Here is a 24412-nt window from a genome sequence, read left to right on the forward strand (position 1 = left end):
TTTAACGTATATGCAGAGTACATTATGTGAAATGCCAGGCTGGACGAATCACAGGCTGGAATCAAGATTGCAAGGATAAAAATCAATAACCTCAGGTATGCAGATGACACCACCCTAATGGCAGAAAGCTTAGAGGAATTAAAGAGCCTCTTGATGAAGGCAAAAGAGGAGAGTGAAAAAGCAGGCTTAAAACTAAACATTTAAAAAACTAAGATCATGGCATCTGGGCCCATTTTCATGGCAAATAGATGGGGAAACAATGAAAACTGTGACAGACTTTATTTTCTTGAGCTCCAAAATCACTGCAGACAGTGACTGCAGCCATGAAATTAAATGACACTCGCTCCTTGGAAGAAAAGCTGTGACAAACCTAGACAGTGTATTAAAACGAAGAGACATCACTTTGCCAACAAAGGTCAGTTTAGTCAAAGTTATGATGCTTTCAGTAGTCATGTGCAGATGTGAGATTTGGACCATAAAGAAGGATGAGCGCTGAAGAACAGATGCTTTCACACTGTGGTGCTGGAGAAGACTCTTGAAAGTCCTTTGGACAACAACAAGATCAAACCCATCAATCCTAAAGGAAATCAACCCCAAATATCATTGGAAGGACTGATTCTGAAACTGGGGCTTCCGATACTTTGGCCACCTGATTCAAAGAGCCAACTTATTGAAAAATACCCTGATACTGGGAAAGATTGAGAGCATGAGGAGAAGGTGGTGACAGAGGATGAGATGGTTGGATGGCATCACCTACTCAATGGACATGAGTATGAGCAAAGTCCAGGAGATTGTGAAGTACAGGGAAGCCTGGTATGCTGCAGCCCATGGGGTTGCAAAGAGTTGCACATGACTGAGCAGTTATACAACAACAGCAAGGGCAGAGTATCTCTAGCTTTAAAAGGTATGACCAAAACAGCTTCCAAAGTGGTGCCATTTTGCATTCCCTCCAACAATGGATGGGCATTTCAGTTGTCCATACCCTTTCAGTGCTGGTTATCTTCAATATTTTTAATGTTAGCTGTCCTACTTGGACTTTATCATTTTGGGCTCCAAAATCACTGCAGTTGGTGACTGCAGCCATGAAATTAAAAGACACTTGTTCCTTGGAAGAAAAGTTATGACCAACCTAGACAGCTTATTAAAAAGCAGAGACATTACTTTGCCAACAAAGGCCCATCTAGTCAAAGCTATGGCTTTTCCAGTAGTCATGTATGGATGTGAGAGTTGGACTATAAAGAAAGCTGAGCGCTGAAGAATTGATGGTTTTGAACTGTGGTGTTGGAAAAGACTCTTGAGAGTCCCTTGGGCTGCAAGGAAATCCAACCAGTCCATCCTAAAGGAAATCAGTCCTGAATATTCATTGAAAGGACTGATGATGAAGCTGAAACTTCAATACTTTGGCCACCTGATGCAAAGGACTGACTCATTTGAAAAGACCCTGGTGCTGGGAAAGATTGAAGACAGGAGGAGAGGGGATGACAGAGAATGAGATGGTTGGATGGCATCACTGACTCAATGGAATGAGTTTGAGTAAATGCCGGGAGTTGGCGATGGACAGGGAGGCCTGGCGTGCTGCAGTCCATGGGGTGGCAAAGAGTCAGACTTGACTGAGCAACTGCACTGAACTGAACTGATCCTACTTGGGGGTTAGTCGTATCTCGCTGTGGTTTTAATTGACATTTTCTTGCTTCAAATGATGTTTGAGGACATTCATATGTGCGCCCTGTCCATTCCTACTCGTTTTGTGATCCAGCATATTTGGGTGAAGATGTTTTGCAGTTGTGTGAGGTTAAGTTGCTTGAGAGCATTTATGAAATCTTCTGTATATTTTTTTCTGTTTTTTTTTTTAAAGTCAATTTGCTCTAGCAATTACTGAAAGAAGAGTGTTAAATCCTTTTAATTATGGTAGTCTATTTCTTCCTTTAATTCTCTTAGTTTTCATTTCCAGTATTTGATTCACGTTTATCTGTACGAGGTGCAAACAAATTTAGGATTATTGTTTAATCTTGATGAATTGACTCTCTTATTTTGAAATGTCCCTAATTATTTCTGGAAATACTCTCTGTTCTGAAGGCCATTTTGCATTATATTAATTGAGTCACTCCAGCATTCTAAAATTTGATGTTTGTGTGGTGTGTCTCATTCCATCTTTTTAAGCTGTATCTTTGTATTTAATATGTATTTCTTCAAATATAAGTACCTTACAAGTGTATACTTCCATATACCCTCTCTTGCCCTTTGTTTTATTGTTTTACATTTTATTTCTATAAAAGTCATAAACTTCATGATACATTGTTAATACCTCCACTTTAAGCAGGCCTTTTGAAGATTTTAAGACCTAGAATAGGTGTTATATTATATGCCCTCATATATACCATTTCCGTGTTCTTCATTCATTCATGTAGATCTGAGTTTCTGAGTGTTATTTTGCTTTACCCTAAAGAACTTCTTTTTACATTTCTTATAATTCAGATCTGGGCTTCCCTGGTGGCTCAGTGGTAGAGAATTTGCCTGCCAATGCAGGAGACGCATGTTCCATCCCTGGGTCAGGAGGATTCTCTGGAGAAGGAAATGGCAAACCACTCTAGTAATCTTGCCTGGGAAATCCCATGGACAGGGGAATCCGGTGGGTTATAGTCTGTTGGCTCGTAAAAGAGTCGGATGCAGTTTTGCAACTGAACGACAAAAACAATTCAAGTCTACCAGCAGTGAATTTCCTCACTTTTTATTTATCTGAAAATATCTTCATTTTGGCTTCATATATGAAGAATGTTTTCTTGGGATAGAAAAATTTAAGTTGACTTTATTTTGGTTTTAATACTTTAAAGATATTCAGTCTTCTGGCTTGATTTTTATTGATAAAATGTCAGACATTATTTTTGTCACTATTTCCCTGTATATAATGTGTCTTTTTTTCTCAGTTGCTTTTAACATTTTCTCTTTGGTCTTCATCAATTTGTTTACAATGTACTTAGGTGTAGTTTTTTGTATGTGCTTACTCTGCTTAGGATTTGTTGAACTTCTTACCTATGTGAATCCACGTGCGTTATTCTCTATCTACTGGGATTCTAATTTTATGTATGTTAGACCACTTGATACTTTTCCATAGGCCAGTGAAGTGCTGTTTGTTTGTTTGTTTTGTTTAAATCTCCCTCCCTCACTTCATGCACCTTTCACTTTAGATAATTTCTGCTGTCTTTTCTTCATGTGTTCTGAGGTTCTCTTCCATTATGTCTTATAAGTTGTTAAGCCCATAGAGAATTTTTCATTTCAGATATTGTATTTTTCCAATTTATAATTTCATTGTTATTTTGGGAGAAGGAAATGGCAACCCACTCCAGTGTTCTTGCCTGGAGAATCCCAGGGACGGGGGAGCCTGGTGGGCTTCCGTCTATGGGGTCACACAGAGTCGGACACGACTGAAGTGACTTAGCAGCAGCAGCAGCAGCAGCCATCTCTATGCTGAGACTTCCCATATGCTTATCAGTTGTTCCATCTGCATAATGGCTGTTTTGAGGGCCTTGCATCTATGTCTACCCTCCTGGTTACAGGTCATATTCATCTGCCTCATTCCCTAATATTTTTTTTATTGTGTCCTGGATGTTGTAGATAGGATATTGTAAAGATTCTAGATTTTATAATTTTCCTGTAAAGAGTTTGAATTTTGTTTTGCTTGGTAGTTAATTTACTGGCAGATTGGCTTTATCTTATTAAGGATTCTTTTTAGCCTTTGCTAGCTTTTATTCTAGGGCTCAAGTAACCCTCCTCGTAAGGAGAACTATTCCTACCTGTCTGGGATATTTATTAAAGTCTCCCCATTCTGACTAGTCAGAAATGCAAGATTGCCTAATATTATGTGACCTTAGAACTCTATCTACATTCAGTCCCCGATAGCAAATATCTGCTGTGCTTCATGGAGTCTTGCCCTCAAGAGCAAGTTAAAGTTTGGCCAAAGACGTAGGGTATTTCTGTTAAGGTTTCCAGGGTTACTTTTCTACATGGCTCCCTCTTCTCAGGTACCCTGATCCCAGATTCTAGTCCCCTCAAGAGTATCAAACTATGATCTCTGTTTCCTCTAGAGAACAATAGTTCTCTGGGTTCCATTTCCCTGTGCCTAGGTTTAGAAAGTTCTTCTCAGCAGAAAACTAGGGATATGGCAGAGCCTCTTAAGTTTCCCTTCTATCTAGAATCACAGCTTATATTGCCTATTGCCCAATGTCTGAAAATAGTTGTTTCATGTATTTCATAGTTTTATGTTTATTTCCATAGCAAAGTCAAGTCTAATACCTATTAATGCCATTATGGTTGGAAACAAGTCAGCAATCATTTTTAATTACATAGAATTACTGTGTACTCAAGGAAGCATATGATAGTGGCCTCTGTATTTGTGTAAGCTGTTATCACCCCCAATAAATGGAGTACTTCAATATCATTCACAGCCCCCAAATAGCAAATCAAGAATGGTTCCTATGGGAACCACATTAAGGTAACTTCCGAGGGCAATTCATGTGGCAGGAAATGAGAACTGTATATATATAATTGGAAACGTCGTGTGCATTTAGGGGCTTTTCTATATTCCATTGTCTTAGTCTGTTTGGGCTGCTATAACAGAATACTGTAGACGGAGTGGCTTGTAAAAACAGAAATTTATTTCACACAGTTCTGGAAGCTGGGTATTCCAAGAGCAAGGTGTTGGCAGATTCAGTGTGTGGAGAGAGCCCGTTTCCTGATTCATAGACGGCCCTCTTCCCTCTGTGTGCTCACATGGTGAAGGACAAGTGAACTCTCTGGGGTCTCTTTTGTTATAACAGCATTAATCCCTTTCATGAAGTCTCCACTCTCATGACCTAATGCAACACTGTGCTCCCAAAGGCCCCACTTCCTGATACCATGACATTGGGAGTTAGGATGTTAACATAGGAATTTTGAAGGGACACAGATAATTCATGGAATTCTCTGAATTCAGAGGATCATAAAGCCCTGGTTTAAATCAGGTACTTAGTTGACATTCTTCTCTACCTACCATTTGCAAATGCAGAACAAACTGGGCTTAGGAGAGATGCTTTGAGAGCAAGTTCAGTGGAAGCTGGCATGTGCATTCCTCCTATTCATGTGCCAAAATGGTAATTTTCAGTCTTTTCTTAAATGACAGAACCATCTCTCTCCACCTCCTTTCTGTTAAATGAAATCCTTTGCACGGCTGCTCTGTTCAATTGGGGGTTAAAAGAATGGTCTGGAGCCTCTCTGTTGCCCAATTCACTGGCTACAATTCAGAAATGTCTTTACAAAATCCTGGGACTCTGTGGAACACATTTGAAAACCACTGAGCTGGAACATCTCCTGATAATATCAGAGCCTCTTTAGTCCCTAACCCAGACCCCTGTCTTTGATATAATCTGGTAGTTCTCAACTCTGTCTGCGCATTGGGATAGCTGAGAGCTTTGAAAAATGTACTACTGTTCAGGTCCCACCTCTAGAATGTTGACTTAATTGGCCTGGGTCAAATCTGAGCTGTGGTGTTCTTTACAATGCTTCCTGGATGACTCTAACATGCAGCCAGGGTTGAGAACCTTGAATCAGACAGTGTGGGGTTGCATTCCTTTTCTCCCACACTCACCTCTTGCTCAGGCTTGAGCACTCGCTTCAAGCCTCAGGGGTGGAATGCGGGATTCCCAGAGCTCTGGGGCTGGCTTGGATGAGATGGGGAAATAGAAATCCCAGGGTGGGAGGTCATGAACCTCTGCATGCCCAGTTCTTTCTGGGAGGACAGGATTCTCACCCACCCATGTAATTGACTCTTCTGCTCACTGTGCAGTATACTTGGAAAACCTGAACAGAGAATGGACTGTGTTAAGAGTTTCTAACTATGTGAATTACAAAGAGCTCAGAGAGCAATCAGGAATGCTCAATGGTGCCAAACTACATATCCTAACAGGCCTGTGGTAGCTCTGCATATTTACCACCAAAAAGTGCTGTGAATGTCATAGCAACCGCATAAGAGCCCCACCCCAGAGGAATTATGGTGTTAAAACGTTAGATGAGTGGTTTTACAACTCAATTATATTTCAGAATTATCTGAGGAGCATGTTAAAATGCACATTCCTTAGTCCCACCCTGGGAGATGGCCAATGAGTGTATCTGCAGCAGGGCCCAGAAATTTGTATTAATAACCGGAACCTTAGCTGGCTGTGATGCAGGGATCCAGGACCACATCTTGAGAAGTACCAAGTGCCAAAATAAGAGATAATGCTCCCCTCCTTCCCTTATACCCAGGCACATCTTCCCGTTCATGTAAAAGCAAAATATCTCACAAACAGCACATTAAAATGACTGGTGTCAGCAAAAAGTAGCAGAAACACAGGTAACCCAGAAGTGTCGTTTGTCATCCGCAAAGTCATGCTCGATTTTTGATGAGTTATATGATTTTCCTCAGGTCGGAATCATCATGTTATCCTCTTATTGAAACAAAAATTGGGACTTGCTTTAGATAACCGTGAGATAAGGCACCTTTATTCCTTTTTCATAGACTTTTAAGTTTTTATGCAGTGATTTAATGCTTGTTTTAATTATGTAAAAAATAAAATGCTCTTTAAAAAGAAATCTGACTTGTACAAAATTTAAATTTATATAAGTTAATTTATACATTGGTTGTGGGGGAGGGTATAGTTATCTACTTTATAAAGTAATTTTTTGCATGACAGACATGCTTCCATAAACACATCCTGTAGGAAAGAAATCTGTCTAGTCTTTTCAAAATGGTATTTCCCTGATGAACATTTGGCCTAGGCTCAATGTGCATGGAAAGCACATATAAAAAGGAAGCCAGACCTTCAGAATGACTGTGAGTCCCACAGTCAATTAGTGGGGATGGGGAAGCAACCAAGAGTCATGCTGAACTTGATTGTATTAAAAGTTTTCTATAAAAATAATCTAACCCAATATAGAATATCATCAGCTCTTCCCTTATTTGCTAACCATTTCAGAGATAGCCTTGCGGGGGACTGAGGGTAGTATAAAGTCCATAAAAGATTCAGGTCTGATCCCCCAGAAAAAAATCCAAAGTCTAAAGGGGAAACGGAAACATGTGCTATGTGGGTTAATAAAGGCCCCAGCCAAAGCCCTCTATATGGAATAATATCCCCCAGACTGCTGGGGAAGGACTGGAGGGAGAGCTTGCACCCCTGCAACTGAGCTCAGAGCCTGTTTTGCCATGTCTATCTCTGTCTCAATGGAGTAAGTACTCAATTCTCAGTGAAGGACATATTGGAACTGACAGCCTCACCATTGTGTATATAATCTGTCATGGCTGACAGATGAAGAAATGGGATTTTGTGAAATGCAACTGGATATAGCCATCAGCCACTGCTGGAAGGAAAGCCTTGTTCTCCTGAACCCCTTAAAAAGCACTCCTCCTCAGTCCTCTTTGCCCCTTCACTGCAGCCATCTGAGCACCAGGTTTAAAGCACCATTTCCCCCATTACTGCTGATCTTTTGTTGTGCTTCCCTTTTGTCCACCCTGCCCTTTGATTGCCAAGCTCTCCCAGCAGGGCAAATTGCAGCTGAAATGGTAGAAACAATGGGATCCGGCAGTGTCCAGATGGAGGCACTGGGAACCAGGCATGCTTAACTGCTTACTTTCAGCTGATCTGCCCTGAGTGTAAGTGAGCAGGCCTCACCTTTCAACTGCCAGAGTGAAATCCACCCTCCTGACAGTCACATGGGTTTCCCCAAAAGCAGAGTTAATTGGAAAGTGAAACAATTAATGGGAGATGGAAGAGAGCTAACAGTAAAAATTGCTTTGAGGGGGAGTTACCATTCAAGTATCTTTAGTCCTTAAGTATTTGGGAAGGATCTTTTGTTCAACATTTAATGCATCTGAGCACTCCAGTTTCATTATGAGCCATTATGAAATGAGTGATTGGTGGCTTATTGTCTTTTGTGTGTGGCCATGTATTTTGTCATGGTAATAGGCATCTTAAATATCATTTTGTTTGTTCATTCAACAAACTTTTATTGAGAACGTTCTGGGTGGTTTGCTTTGTAGTAGATACTGGGGATAAAAGGATAAATGAGAGCATCTCTGACTTCAAAATACTTCCAGTCTAGGAGAAGACAAAAAAGTACACAAAAAATAGCACGTTGCATTTAAGGGTTGTGATAGATGTCTTCGTGGGAGACAATGGTGCGTGCAGAAGGAATGGCATAAGAAATAGGGCTGGAGAGGGTAACTGTGTCTGCAGACAATATGCTGCAATATACAGGTCACTAATCTCACTTGGTGATGGACAGGGAGGCCTGGCGTGCTGTGATTCATGGGGTCGCAGAGAGTCGGACACGACTGAGCGACTGAACTGAACTGAACTGAACTGAATCTCACTAATGACAAAATGGATTACCCATAGTAGAATGGATCTTCCCTCATTTATTCAATAAATGTTTATTGAGTGCCTACTATTTTCCAGGTACTGTGCTTGGTATCTCTGTGAAAGGAAAACAGGCATTAATTAAATTAGCACAAAAGTCAAATGTAAATTTAAAACTATGATAAGTACAACGAAGATGAGTTACATTGTTTCATGAAAACATGAGAACATTTGACAGGCCCCTTTCCCCCATGCAGTCGCAGTCGCAGTTCCCTCTTTTTTTCTTTTTTTTTTTTGGAAGAAAATTAAGTCTTATTTATTTTTAAAACCAAACCACTAGGAAAATATATCACAGTCTTGAAACAACAAACAGACAATATTATCATTTCAAGTAATAAGTTGGTAAAAAGACAAGGTCCTTGTCAAAATGATAAGGTGCCAGAACTGGGATGAGAACAACACATGTAGCAAAGGCCCAAGCTAAAGTGGTATTTGGTAATGGAGGACAGTCCTTCCGCTCTAAAGGAGCCACAGTTCGCCCCCGAGTTGCTTACTTTCCTCCCTTGACTTTTGTGTTGCCAGGGGATTGTCTCAATAAAGCTCTGTCATTGCTGGGGGCAAAGTAAGCAGCACTGGGTTCAGACTTTCATTCTGTTTCATGAAAACCAGATTTTTCCAAACCCCATACTTCACAACAGACTTCCCCTTTAATTTCTCAACTTGTGCTGTTTCTCCTTCTTGGTTCCTAATGAGCTGCTTGTTTGACTGCAGAGATGCTGTACTCCAGGATAAACCCCAGACAGACACAAACTGCAATAGGGAACCATGTGTGTTTGAGGAGAAACTGGGGCAGAAATAAGCTGCAGCTGGAGTTATGGAAATGAGCACAGGTTGTTGAGAAGTTAAGATGCTCGCCTGAACTCTGCCATGGGCAGGACTCTCCATGGTTGAAGTTTTGGCCTCTTCATTTGGAAAATGGAAGCATTGGACTGTGGGACCTTTAGAGGACCTCCCATCTCTAAACAGTTCTCGTTCTTGAGATTGCATTAAACCAAGATAGATCCTGTTATTTAAGGTGAGAAAGGCAACGATTAAAGCATCCTTATTATTGTTCAAAATCAACACAACATATTTTTACTGAAGAAACTGAAAAATATACCTCCACAAAGCATTCTGGTGTTAAAGGTGGCTATTTCCAACTTATAAATAATTAAGCCTTTTGATATGAAATTTTAAATCGTTCAACATGCTCATCTTTGTTTCTCTCTCTCTCCTTCTCCATTCCACCCACCCTTAGGCTTATGAGCGGCCACAGAAACACTCAGCTCTCCACTATGACCCAGGCCTCCCACAGGATTTCACCAGTGACACCTTAAAACCAAAGCACCAGCAAAAAAGCAGCAGCCAGAACCACATGGACTGGTCCACCAACTCTGACAATGGACCTGCCACTCAGAATTGCTTCATCAGTCCAGAGTCTGGCAGAGAAACTGCAAGCACCAGCAAGATCCCAGCTCTTGAGCCCATGGCTTCCTTTGCAAAGGCCCAGGGTAAGAAAGGCAGCGCAGGGAGCACATGGAATCAGCTGTCCAACGGTAACAAAGATCTGCTCTTGGGAGGTGTGGTTCCATCTCCAAGCAACCACAGCTCACCAGCCCCACCCAGCAGCTCTGCTGAGTGCAGTGGGATTCAGCCCTTGGTAGATCAAGATGGAGGAAGTACAAAGGAGCCCCTTGAACCACCTACCATAAGCAGCAAGAAAAAGTCCAGTAAAAAAGACGTGATAAGTCAAACCATACCAAACTCAGACCTAGATTGGGTCAAGAATGCTCAGAAAGCATTTGACAGCACTGAAGGAAAAAGGGAAGGCTACTCTGCGGATAATGCCCAAGAGGCCTCACCAGCCAGGCAGCATGTGAGTTCCATCAGTAATCCTGAAAATGACTCAAGCCATGTCCGGATTACTATCCCTATCAAGGCACCTTGCCTCGATCCAAGCAGCCATAAGAGGAAAAAGAGACAGTCCATCAAAGCAGTGGTGGAAAAGATCATGCCAGAGAAAGCCTTGACTTCGGGAATCACTATGAGCAGTGAAGTAGTTAATAGGATATTTTCCAACCCTGAGGGTAATAAGAAAGATCCCCGTGTCCCTAAGTTGGGTAAAATGATGGAGAATGAGTCCCCCTCAGCTGGCCTTGAAACTGGTGTAAATGCCGAGAAAGTTGTCCCAGGAGGTGTACCTAAGCAGAGAAAGCCACCCATGGTCATGACGCCTCCAACATGCACAGATCACTCTCCAAGAAAGCTGCCAGAAATCCAGCACCCCAAATTTGCTGCCAAGCGGAGGTGGACGTGCAGCAAACCAAAACCCACCAGTCTGCTTCGGGAGGCAGTCATGGCCACCTCCGATAAATTAATGGTGGAACCGCCGTCTGCTTATCCCATCACTCCATCCAGCCCTCTCTACACCAACACAGACAGTCTTACTGTGATCACGCCAGTCAAAAAGAAGCGGGGGCGACCAAAGAAGCAGCCTTTGCTCACAGTTGAGACAATTCATGAGGGGACGTCCACCAGTCCAGTCAGTCCCATCAGTCGGGAGTTTCCTGGCACCAAGAAGAGAAAGAGACGACGTAGTTTAGCTAAGTTGGCCCAACTAGTGCCAGGAGAGGACAAACCCATGAGCGAGATGAAATTTCACAAAAAAGTTGGAAAGCTTGGGGTATTGGATAAGAAGACCATCAAAACTATTAATAAGATGAAAACACTCAAGAGGAAAAATATATTGAACCAGATCTTGTCCTGCTCCAGCAGCATAGCACTGAAGGCCAAAGCTCCCCCAGAGACCAGCCCTGGGGCAGCAGCCATCGAGAGCAAACTGGGCAAGCAGATTAACGTCAGCAAGAGGGGTACCATCTACATCGGCAAGAAAAGGGGCAGGAAGCCGAGGGCAGAGCTGCCACCCCCATCCGAAGAACCCAAAACAGCCCTCAAGCACCCGAGGCCTGTTTCCAGCCAGCCGGATGTTCCCGCCGTGCCTTCCAACTTTCAGTCACTTGTGGCGTCTTCACCAGCAGCTATGCACCCACTTTCGACACAGTTGGGTGGGTCCAATGGCAACCTGAGCCCCGCCAGCACTGAAACCAGTTTTTCAGAGTTGAAAACTATGCCAAATCTCCAGCCCATCAGTGCTCTTCCAACCAAAACCCAAAAGGGAATCCACAGTGGGACCTGGAAGCTGTCTCCACCCAGGCTGATGGCCAACTCCCCTTCACACCTTTGCGAGATCGGGTCGCTCAAGGAGATAACACTGTCCCCTGTGAGCGAGTCCCACAGTGAAGAGACGATCCCGAGTGACAGTGGCATTGGGACAGACAACAACAGCACGTCTGACCAAGCCGAGAAGAGCTCTGAATCCCGACGGAGGTACTCTTTCGATTTCTGCTCCCTGGACGCCCCGGAGGCCATCCCGTCTGACACCAGCACAAACAACCGGCATGGCCACCGGCAGAAGCATCTCATCGTGGACAACTTTCTGGCCCACGAAAGCCTCAAGAAGCCAAAGCACAAGAGGAAACGGAAAAGCCTGCAAAACCGTGATGATCTCCAGTTTCTGGCAGACCTAGAAGAGCTCATCACGAAGTTCCAGGTGTTCAGGATCTCCCACCGGAGTTACACCTTTTACCATGAGAATCCGTATCCCAGCATTTTTCGGATTAATTTTGATCACTATTATCCGGTGCCATATATCCAGTATGACCCGTTGCTCTATCTTCGTAGGACTTCAGACTTAAAGTCAAAGAAGAAGCGTGGTAGGCCTGCAAAAACCAATGACACCATGACAAAGGTGCCTTTTTTACAAGGGTTCAGCTACCCTATTCCCAGTGGAAGTTACTATGCACCCTATGGAATGCCTTACACATCAATGCCTATGATGAACCTTGGTTATTACAGTCAGTACCCAGCTCCTCTGTACCTGTCACACACGCTCGGGGCAGCGTCCCCGTTCATGAGGCCCACAGTGCCACCACCTCAGTTCCACACAAGCTCCCACGTGAAGATGTCTGGTACAGCCAAGCATAAAGCGAAGCACGGAGTGCACCTGCAGGGGCCCATGGGCATGGGCCTCGGTGACAGGCAGCCATCCCTGAATCCTCCCAAGGTGGGCAGCGCCAGTCTGTCCAGCGGTCGGCTCCACAGGCGCAAACACAAACACAAGCATAAGCACAAGGAAGACCGGCTCCTGGGGACCCACGACAACCTGAGCGGTCTCTTCGCAGGCAAAGCCACGGGCTTCTCCAGCCACATCCTGAGCGAGCGGCTGAGCGGCGCGGACAAAGAGCTCTCCTTGGTGAGTGAGAAAAACAAGCATAAGGAGAAGCAGAAGCACCAGCACGGTGAAGCCGGCCACAAAGCATCCAAGAGCAACTTTGAGGTGGACACCTTGTCTACGCTGTCACTTTCGGATGCCCAGCATTGGACGCAGGCCAAGGATAAAGGGGACTTGAGCAGCGAGCCCGCGGACTCCTGCGCGAAAAGGTACTCCGGCAGCGGTGGGGACGGGGGCAGCGCAAGACCCGAGAGCCTGGACGTGTTCAGCGAGATGAACCCTCCAAACGACAAGTGGGACAGTGATGTGAGTGCGAGCAAAAGGAGGAGCTACGAAGGCTTTGGAACGTACAGGGAAAAGGACATCCAAGCCTTCAAGATGAACCGCAAGGAGAGAAGTTCCTACGACTCCTCCGCATCTCCAGGTAAGGCCGACTTTGCTTCACACTTGGACTCTCCTGTGACTTGGTTGCTGGGCCCTGCCATTCAGCAGTCCGCAGTCTTCGGCACATCATGACACTCACTAGTATGCAGAGAGGTAGAACCATACGACAGTGGGTCTTCTTGTACACTGGAGTCTGCTATACCTTTTTTGCCTTATTAATCATTATTTACTGTCTTGCCTCTTTGGGCGCCATTGCCTGAGGACTGTGGGCCCAGAGGCAGCCCCAGTAGCCGCCTAGACTACATCCATACCCACTGCCTTCATGCTTTTAATGAAAAATATGGTGCCTAGGCCCTCATCTGATCTGATGGTGAATTTGCGAGTTGGGTAAATCCTGTAAAACGCACTAGGAATACCAACAAGATCCCAGGAATGTCAGAGCTGGATGCACATGAATACCTAGTTTATCTGACATGCTTGCTCTCGATGTCACACAGCCTAGGCTGAAACACCTATAGCAGAGCCATCGGAAGCTAATGACCAGTGAATCTTGAAGGCTGCGCGGTAAGGAAGCCAGAGGCCATGGCCATGCTCTCCTCTTTCTGTCCACGGGCATTTGATAAGCAGCCCTTTGTAGACCCCTCAAGTGAAGCCTTGACCTGTCATTTCCCTGCATAAAGCTGGGGCCGGGGTGGAACCTGGCTGTCAGCACCGTGCGTTTCCTGCCTCCGTGGGACTTTGCCACCGTGTCTCTTGGCACATCCACGGGGGTTGGGATTTGCCCACTAATCTCATAAACTGAGTGCTGGTTGCCCATTCCTTCTCAGTTGCTGGCAGAATTTCCTTATTAATGTGCCCACCCATGTAAACCTTCCTTGCCACAGAAGCCTCGCACTTCTACACATATATCCCTTTGTCCCTGTCCATATATCACACAGATGGTAAGACTCCTGTAGAACAGAGTAGTTATTTACTAGGAAAAGAGTCGAAACTCCTTAGGCCAGACAAACTCTCTGGCCAAAGCCTAGTTGAAAGGACTGATCATTCCTGATAAGATTTGAGTGTGCTGTTTGACCTCTGTGTATGGTGCATATCCCTGGCTTATCCTCCTCCTTCACAGGGAGTCAAATTAGTAAAAGTGAAGGCAATCCATTCATGAGGATTAGAGACGTTTTCCAGGTCAGCAGATTTCAGGAGGAAATATGGCTCTGAGTTAGAAGCCACTTAAAGATTGCCCCAAATTGCCACTAGCTTGTGAGTTGCTCTTGTGGTAGATGTTGTCCTTGCTTGATGAAGTGACCAATTAGCAGCCATGTCTCCTGCACTTGCCGAAGGTGTTGAATGGCCCACACTTCATGTCTGCCCAGATAGATGTCCTCTTCTGGGTTTCCTCATTTCTGATCACCAGACTTTATTGAAGGTGCTTATTTTTTGTGCAAAGCCTAAATTAAGCCCATCCGAATAAGAGCTGGGCTTCCCTAGTAGCTCAGATGGTAAAGCATCTGCCTGCAATGCAGGAGACCCAGGTTTGATCCCTGGGTCAGGAAGATACCCCGAAGGAGGAAATAGCAACCCCCTCCAGTATTCTTGCATGGAGAATTCCATGGACAGTGGAACCTGGCAGGCTGTAGTCCATGGTATCGCAGAGAGCTGGACACAACTGAGCAACTAACACACACAGGCAAGAGTTGCTAAAAGATTAAATTTTCACGTGAGACAGACTTTCTCTTCCAATGTGGTGGAATTGAACTTGCCATGAGCAAAGGGTCTTATTTCTATTTTCTTAGCACTGTTTAGTTAGAAAACAATAATGGTATGTTCTGATGCTGGGAAAGGTTGGGGGCGGGAGGAGAAGGGGACGACCGAGAATGAGATGGCTGGATGGCATCACCGACTCTGTGGACATGAGTTTGAGTGAACTCCGGGAGTTGGTGATGGATAGGGAGGCCTGGCGTGCTGTGATTCATGGGGTCGCGGAGAGTCGGACACGACTGAGCGACTGAACTGAACTGAACTGAACTGATTCCTAAGAACCTGCAAGCAAGAATCCTACCTTAACAGACCTGAGAACCAAAGTCTCAGAAGCTAGAGCCAGCTGCTGTTACATTAGGGCTCTCAGCAGTCATATGGGGACTTCTGCGTGTTTGGACTGTATTACAGGTGGGCTCTGGCTTAAGTTTGTCAGCTAGAGGTTCATCTCCGGACCTTGCATCTGAGGGCAGCCACACTGTAGCCATACACAACTCCTTGCGTTTGTATTCACAAGGTGGTTATTACTTCATTTAAAATTCTCCCTCTCCTTCCGCAACTTCTTATTGTTTTGCAGCTAGCCGCAGAAAGCTGGATTCAGCCTGGAAATTGAGTTCCGCACCCAACTCTGTTATGACCTTAGGTATGATATCCTACCTCTTTCGGGGTACTGTCTGCCAACCTGTAACTCAAAGAATTGGGCCAGATCTCTTTTGTATGGCATGTTTCAATTCTTAAAGCCATTTTACACGTATTTCTTAGAGTGCCCTTCCTGCAATCTTAGAAGAGAAATAACTTTCATTTCCATTTTATGAAACAGGACACTGAGGCTCAGCGATCAAGTGATCAAGCGGTCAGGTTCAGAAAAACTGTCACTTTTAATTCTAAGCCTAGGGCTTTGCCCTCTGCATTGCAACTCAGCTGCATGTCACCCAGCTAGTTAAGGCCAAGCCTAGAGCACAGGTCCTGGTCCCCAGTTAGTGTCCCTATATCTCACCACCACCCTTCCTCTCAGAATCTCATCTATCCTCTGATTACATGCTCTCCCCTAGGGCATCTGCACAGTAATTATGTGATGAGTGCATAAGAGAGTAATTAAAACAAGAAGACAGCCCTTGATTTAGCTCCCAGCCAATGAAGGAGGATTTCTTATGGCCTAAACTTGACTAAATATCAGCCTGGAAACATGTATGCTGACAAGGTTTCCACTTCTGTCCTTGCTAAAATCCAGTTCCCTGAGTTATTTTTGCCACTGCTTGTGCTTAGTTTTGTGTTGTATGAGTCTTTTTTCTAAACATTATCATGAATCTTAATTGTTAGTGGCTTCTGTGTCTATATAGTTATACCTGTTGTCGCTACACGTCTTGATGAATACCTTATTGGAACAGACCAGATTCCCTATCATTCCCTTTCCTTCTAAACCATGGCCTCTCCTTGATATTTTAAATGCCCCTTCTATTCCTGAACCCCTGAAACATCAGGGAAAAAATGTCCTTAGTACTTGGAACCCAGAGCATTCACCTTAATGTAATATACTCCAAAGAGTACCAAGTCCCATTGAAAGCTGGGAGACAGATGAGATGAAATTGAGGTTACTGGAAGCATTAAGATTTTCAGAGACTTTATCCGAATCGAGATATCTGTTTGGCTAGATGGTACTGAAGGTCATGTTTAGAAAATAAGCATCTGTCCTTCCACGCCTTCTCTTCCGCCTCTTCCTTCTCCATGTGGCTCATTTCCATAGCATCTTAATGACCAATTTCACACGATCTAGTCTTCTCCAAAATTGATATGGCGTAAATATAAATGCCATTCTTTACCCTGTTGAGGACCAAATTTAGGAGCAAGGTGAAAAGAGGACCATGAGATCAGAACTGATGAACGTGAAAGTTGCTCAGTCATATCCAACTGTTTACAACCCCAAGGACTATACAGTCCATGGGATTTTCCAGGCCAGAATACTGGAGTGGGTAGCCTTTCCCTTCTTCAGGCTATCTTCCCAACCCAAGGATCGAACCCAGGTCTCCCGCGTTGTGGGCAAATTCTTTATCAGCTGAGCCACAAGGGAAGCCCAAGAAAACTGGAGTGGGTAGCCTCTCCCTTCTCCAGGGAATCTTCCCGACCTAGGAATCGAACTGGGATCTCCTGCATTACAGGCGGATTCTTTACCAACTGAGCTATGAGAGAAGCCCAAACAGAAGTCATTACCGTTATGGAGAGAGGAATTAGAGACCCCCCTTAGCAACAGCAGCAGTTGCACACTTCATTTCTGCTTAGGAAGTCATTCGTTCTCCATCCCCCTGCCCCAGTGTATAGATGTGTTGTCTTATTAGCCCCCTTACCACATACCTAGAGCTGGAAAGCTACACAGACTCTTCACCTTTTTCCTTTACTTTACTCCTGTCCTACTGCTTCTTTGGTTTCAAAAGGCAGTGACTCTTTTGACCTATTTTCTAAATGCACACCATCTGGTAAATCTTCGCCTATAAAAATGCTTGCCTGGAGCCAAATAATGGATAAATAGTGGGAAGGTGAATTGCACAGACTCTCAGAGTTGGGAAAAGCTTCACCTGGGCTGCTGTCTCACCAGGCACCACCATCTCAAGCACGCTGACATGCGGTACATTCTAGAGAACAGACCTGTCCAAGGGTGACAGTGCATATTCAGATGAGGCTATATGCTCTCAGAGCCAAGTTCTCATGAGGCAGTAGAAGAAGTCTTTAGTGTGAATGATGTTCTTCCTGTTCCAACCTCTTGGTGAAAACAGTCTTTGCATACTTTGATGTAAAGTTAGGCCAGGAGCTTCAGATATCTTGACTGCTGCTGTCTAGGCTCCCATCAGATATTGGAGAAACAGTGAGGAGAGTTAAGTTTATACCTATTACCTCTTAGTCCAATGCCATTCTTAATCAAGGTGAGTCCCCAGTGTCAAGTACTTTCCCCATGATGAGTGGATGCTGAGAATTCATTCTTAGCTCACGTCTCAGATATCAGAGGCCTGCCATGTAGGTAGCTGAATTCCCTTGAGCCTGGGTGACTCCACTTCTTATTGTGACTCTGCCTTGCCCTCTGTCAGCTCCTCTTATAGGCACTGTGGGCATTTCAGGAGGCAGTCTCTGTTGTCAGTCACAGGCAGGAAATGGATGCCCAAGCCAAAAATAATACAGAAGCCTCCTCCAATCAGTCATACAGATGAGGGAATATTAACCACATGGACAAAATGTCATGAAAACCATACAAAAGAAACATGTGTGTGGAAAGTTTTCTAAAACTGAAATAGAAGGAAGAAGAGGACTCATGGGAGGAGAAAGTTAAAACCAGGAAAGAAGGAAGAGTGAAAAATGGAAAGCTGGTGAAGTGTGGTCTGTCTGACCTCAATCCAAGTTGAATTCTGGGTCATCCTGTGGGAGGAAGTGAAAGATTAATTAGCTAATGGTTGCTGTGTGGATTAGTGAGATTATGAGTACCTGCCTCAGTCTTGTCTCCTCTGCTAACCAGCTGGAAGATCTTTTTTACTCACAGTTTTCCCAAGTAATACTAGGACAGTGAGGGTTCTGACCAGACCTGATAGTCTAGGAGTCTCGAATTTATACAATGGATTGGAATATGTACACATACCAGAATGTGCAGTTAAAGAGAAAATGCCCACATTATAGCCAAGTTGACCAATTAATTAGCTGTTCAGGGAAGTTTCAAAGCAGATTCCTGTGGCCCATGTCTTAACCTATGTGATATCCCATTCATCGTTGGCTCAAGTGACTTCACGTAACCATTTGATCTCACTTTTCCAAAAGATGAGACCTCATAATTATACCAACAAATTAACTTGTTCATTGTGCAGGCTGAAAGCACAGTCATCAATTTAGAACCAAATAAGTTAGAGCACTAATATGACCAATTGTCTGAGAGCAGATTGAGCAAACTTGCACCTATAGTCACACTTAGAAGTAAAAGAGTACTAAGATAGTATAAACACTTCATTTTGCTTATGAGAATACTGAGGTTTAGGAAGGACAAGCGACTCATCCCATGATACATATCTGATTGGTGAAAGGGCTCAGACTGGGAAGTTTAACATCAGGCGGAAAGAAAGGGAAGCGAGAGAGAATAAAAGGAAAACAGAGAGAGAGGTGAGTGTGGGAGAAATGTTAAGCTATCTGCTTTATTTTGCTGTGAGCTGTTGTAAAAAGTAAGCATCTCTTTGACAATAATTTGTTTCCAGGCTATCTCTGGGGACCCATGTTTGGGACTGGAAACGATCTTTGTGGACTGTGATGGAAGTAATGTTTTTTTCCTTTTCTGTCTTCACAATTGCACATCCTTATTTTATTGAGCCTCCCACAGTTCCTCCTAAGGTTTCCTTTTGGAAACCAGGAATTAATCAAATTAAATGTTGTGACCCATAACTTTCTGACAATGAAAAAAAATAGCATCTCTTTTGCTACGTTGAACCAGAAATCCAGCAATCTGCCTTTGGAGCATGGAGTTTCCAGGCCATTTATCTTCCCACAGTTGGCAAGCTTTCCCCCATCCTTTTGGAATATTTTACGTATACCTCTGCGGCTTTGGAGAGTTATGAAGATTCAGGTGTAGGTACGGAAAGTGAAAGTGTTAGTCGCTCAGTCATGTCTGACTCTTTGCCACCCCATAGACTGTAGCCTGCCAGGCTCATCTGTCCATGGGATTCTCCAAGCAAGAATACTGGCACAGGTTGCCATTTCCTTATCTAGGGGGTCTTCCTGACCCAGGGATCGAACACGGGTCTCCTGCATTGTAGGCAGATATTTTACCATCTGAGCCATCTACAGAGAAGTCACAATTTTGACAGACTTGGCTTTAATACAACATGGAGCTTTTCTTGGCCAGAAAAATCAGTAAAGCATGCCTTCCAAAGGCTAGCCTGTCACTGGGCCATGATAAGGATAGTGCCTTTGGAAGGATCCCCCAGAAAACCATGTCTTCACTCTGTAAACAAGCAAGCAATAGGGCTGAACACTTGTTGGGATCATGTCTTAGACCTGTGCCAGTATAGCACTTCACACAAAGTAGTTGAAGAGGAACTAATAAAGACAAGTGACATTTTTAAATGATTAATTTAGTGTCTAGTATATGTATGGGTTTGGACAGTCCTAGGAGAGTAGTTCAAGGATGCTTTACTATTAATGAATAATAGTAACAAAGCATTAAGTAACTCGATGCTTTTGCCCTCAAAGAGGGTACAATCGGGAGGCTCTCCTGAATAACCTAGGGGAGGAAAATAGATGCAACTTAGATTATAAGGACCATCAGGACATCATAGAGAAGATGCTGTGCTGTCTTGCAGCACAAGCCACTGCCGTGTTTTCAGTGCTGGTGGAGAGGTGGAACCGGGAAATTCTTCTGTTTGGCATTTTTTCAAGGATGGAAGAGTCTTTCGGAGCATGAAGATGGTGGGGTGGTGATGGGAGGAAGTGGAGTCAAGCATAGAGTGAGAAGGAAGCTATGCCAATAAAGGTATTTAGGAGGAAATACCCAAAAATACTTGGGAAATAGTGTTTAATCTAAGTTCTGTTGAGGTTAGGATCTGCAATTGGGGAATCATGGTAGATAAGGAGTATGTTGTACTAGAGTTTAAAGGTTTTACCCCACGCTCTGAGGCTTGTGCTTAATTAAGTAGTGGGCAGCCTTTTCATTATTTAGGCAAAAATTGTGAAATGACCAAATTATTGTCTTTTTCCCCTGACTGCTCCCTCCCTCTTGTCTGGGTTGGGCAAACTTACCCCATCGTGCATTTTTCATATGACATTGTAATAATTCATTTCTTATTTGAGTTGTACCCTCTACCTACCCTTCTTCCCCCAGCCCACCCCCTAGATTATAAGCCTCTTAAAAGCATCATAACTACTCAGGTGCTCAAAGAAAAAAGTAAATAATAATGAGTCATTCCTGACTCATCTGTTTCCATCTTTAGCTAAAATCAAAGAGGGTTCCAATATGTTGGCCTCGGGCAACTGGAAGCATGATGGCACGTGAACAGAACCATAGACATTGAAGAGGGAGGCTGGTTGGTGTGTAAGGAGATGAGTGGGTGAGGCAGCAGTTGGCAGCCCTGCACAGAGGAGAGCTGGAGATTCACCAAAGGGGAAGCCTGGAAAATTAAGGAAAGAGAGTGTAAGGGGGGACCCCTGTGGTTCACCTTAAAAAGAGAGGCAGAGTAACAGGGGACCGGGCAGGCACAGAGAAGGAAAGACAGAATTGTTGGAGAAGAAACAAGGGCACAGAGAAGAATCAGAAGAACGGGGTGGGGGGCCATGAGGGCCTGAGCTACGGAGTTCATAGAAGATGGGGATATATGAGAATTTGTCTGAACATATTGTTGGCTCTGGAGACAGCAGAAAAGTTAGCAATTATGTATTCAGTGCCTCGTATGGGTGGGGGGGTGGGGTGGGCTGTGTGCCAAGTTCAGGTGGCAAAGAGGTAATGAATAAGTAGATGATAAGAAAATAGGGGGCAAAGGTGCAGAAAGTGAAACTTGGTTGTGGTTGAAGCTTCTTAGAAGCTCCAACTTCTTAGAAGGCTTTGTTCTATAGTGAGCCCTTGATGGGAAGTGACACATTCATTCTTAGCAGGCCTTCAGTCTAAGGTTCCCCCAATTTGGGGAGCATAAAAACAGTGCCATACTCTTTATCCTATGTCATTTTGCCTCCCTGTGAAAGCCACATATAGAAAAGGTTTTAGTATTTTAAAAGAGGTCAGAGATTCCAGGCAGGCTCCACCTTGTTTGTCCCACAGACACACAGGCCTCAGTTTTTGGTCATGGTAATGCCTTGAAGCTCAACATTCAGAAAACTAAGATCATGGCATCTGGTCCCATCACTTCATGGAAAATAGATGGAAAAACAGTGGAAACAGTGTCAGACTTTATTTTTTGGGCTCCAAAATCACTGCAGATGCTGATTGCAGCCATGAAATTAAAAGGCGCCTACTCTTTGGAAGGAAAGTTATGACCAACCTGGATAGTATATTAAAAAGCAGAGACATTACTCTGCCAACCAAGGTCCATCTAGTCAAGGCTATGGTTTTTCCCGTGGTCACGTACGGATGTGAGAGTGGGACTGTGAAGAAAGCTGATTGCCGAAGAATTGATGCTTTTGAACTGTGGTATTGGAGAAGACTCTTGAGAGTCCCTTGTACTGCAAGGAGATCCAACCAGTCCATTCTAAAGGAGATCAGTCCTGGGTGTTCATTGGAAGGACTGATGCTAAAGCTGAAACTGCAATACTTTGGCCACCTCATGCGACGAGTTGACTCACTGGAAAAGAGTCTGATGCTGGGAAAGGTTGGGGGCGGGAGGAGAAAGGAACGACCGAGAATGAGATGGCTGGATGGCATCACCGACTTGATGGACATGAGTTTGAGTGAACTCCGGGAGTTGGTGATGGACAGGGAGGCCTGGTGTGCTGTGATTCATGGGGTCGCGGAGAGTCGGACACGACTGAGCGACTGAACTGAACTGAACTGAATGGCTGTTTGAAAGTTTCTGTTTATGGTACCATGGATGTGCGCTGTGCTACCATGAGTGTGTGGAGGAACAGTTCAAGTCTTGGTAAATGAATCTTACAGAATGTTTACTGTGTACAAAGTTTTGTAGACTAAAGCTTAATTGTTGATCTTTCAGAGGTCTGTACTACTCTGTGGAATAAATATATATGTGCCGCTTCATAAAGTGCTTACCTTCTTGCAAACGATAATGAGCCCTTTAGTTACTAAACATATAATATAGTGCCAAGATACAACACATAGAGAGACCAGAACAAAAGAAAAGCAAGAAAGGGCTTCTGACCTTCAGTTTCCTATACTATACTGAAAAGAGATGAAGTTAGCATACATAAAACCACCTGAGGATTAATGCAGACCAAATTTAATCTGTGCCAACTCAGTGGCCAACAGCGGGAGCCATAGTGATGCAGGATCAGAAAGGATGACAGTGTTTAGTGAAAAACAAAATCCTGGACTTGAACCCTTGAGAGTGGCTGCATAGTGATTCACTGAGGCACCAGATGGATGTCCACTAAAAAATTAGACATAACCTGAAAGTAGAGTTATTTTATTTGGTGATAATGTTAAGGACTCTGAGCCCAGGAGGCAGGAGAGGTAGTCAAACTATACACAAGTTCGCAACAAAGGGACTAGGCATTCTGAACATAAATTATTGTTAAGTAGTAAGGAAAAGGGCTTCCCAGGTGGCTCTAGTGGTAAAGAACACGCCTGCCAACGCAGGAGACATAAGAGATGAGGCTTTGAACCCTGGATCGGGAAGATCCCCTGGAGGAGGGCATGGCAACCCGCTCCAGTATTCTTGCCTGGAGAATCCCCATGGACAGAGGAGCCTGGCGGGCTACAGTCCATAGGGTCACACAGAGTTAGACACGACTGAAGCAACTTACCACATAGTACACGCAATAGTATGTTAATTACTCAGTCGTGTCCGACTCTTTGCTACCCTATGGGCTGTAGCCCTCCAGGCTCCTCTGCCCATAGGGGTTCTCCAGACAAGAATACCAGAGCAGGTTGCCATGCACTTCTCCAGGGTCTCTTCCCAATCCAGGGATCGAACCCAGGTCTCTGGGATTGTGGGCATACTCTTTACCATTTGAGCTACCAGCTCACACAATAAGGAAAACCAAATGTCGAGCTAAGGAATTTAGCAATCTCTGTGTTAGGGGAGATGCAAGCCTCTGGACTCACTGAATTCATTCCTTTCTTATGCACCTCAGCTATCTGGGGCCAAATCCTGTTTTGTTTTGTTTTTTATTTCTCACACCTGCTTCACCACCCCACCCCTCCCCCAGCTCTTTGGCAGTCACCATGGGGGTGGTGGCATGCTGGATCTCAGGCATTGTGCTCCCTTTCCAAAGCCCTCATTCACTTTTGGAAGCTTGAAATCACTGATGGCTGTTACATCCTTGTTTATTGATATGGCTGAAGCTATTCCATTTCACATGGGCGAAGACCTGGAGCTGGGCATATGTGGCGGGTACAGGAATGTACTTAGCTAGGTTGAAGTTAGCAGTTGAGTGGGGATGGACTTTTAAGAGTGCTTCCCTGGTGGCTCAGATGGTAAAGAATCTGCCTGTAATGCGGGAGACTCGGGTTCGATCCCTGGGTTGGGTCGGTCCCCAGGAAAAGGGAATGGCAATCCATTCCAATATTCTTGTCTGGGAAATCCCACGGGCAGAGGAGCCTGGCAGGCTACAGTCTATGGGTTCGGTTGGACTTTTCATAAGGCAGAGTTGCACACAGAGAATATGAAACTGTATCCTGGAGGGATGAAGTACACACTGGTGTTAAAGAGTGCTGGCCCAGCATGAAGGGTGGTGAGCTTGGTGCTGGGTGAAATGATGAAGTCCCAGGAAACATGCCTCCCTCAAAGACCTTGTAAAGCTCCCAGGAGACAAGAAATGGATATATACATGTGTGGAAAGCAACTAGAGAGAATAATGACAGACTACCCATTAATGGGGCTTCCCTGGTGGCTCAGAGGTTAAAGCGTCTGCCTCCAATGCGGGAGACCCGGGTTGGATCCCTGGGTCGGGAAGATCC

At 44.4% G+C, this 24412-nt stretch overlaps 1 protein-coding gene across 5 annotated transcripts in view; it reads left to right on the top strand.

Moving 5' to 3' along the window:
- Nucleotides 1-24412, top strand: part of SETBP1 (SET binding protein 1) — a 406613-nt gene that overhangs the window by 283263 nt on the left and 98938 nt on the right. For 3 of the 5 annotated variants that reach the window (XM_055417274.2, XM_088833428.1, XM_088833427.1), the window contains 2 exons: nucleotides 9664-13120; nucleotides 15407-15472. In XM_055417274.2, coding sequence (XP_055273249.2) covers nucleotides 9664-13120; nucleotides 15407-15472 — 3523 coding nt within the window. The remainder of the gene's footprint in view (nucleotides 1-9663; nucleotides 13121-15406; nucleotides 15473-24412) is intronic. The other 2 variants (XM_055417276.2, XM_055417277.2) reach the window with 1 other exon arrangement.

Source organism: Moschus berezovskii, chromosome 28, assembly GCF_049115385.1.
Source record: "Moschus berezovskii isolate FMDL1 chromosome 28, NW_MosBer_1.0, whole genome shotgun sequence".
Taxonomy (NCBI): Eukaryota; Metazoa; Chordata; class Mammalia; order Artiodactyla; family Moschidae; genus Moschus; species Moschus berezovskii.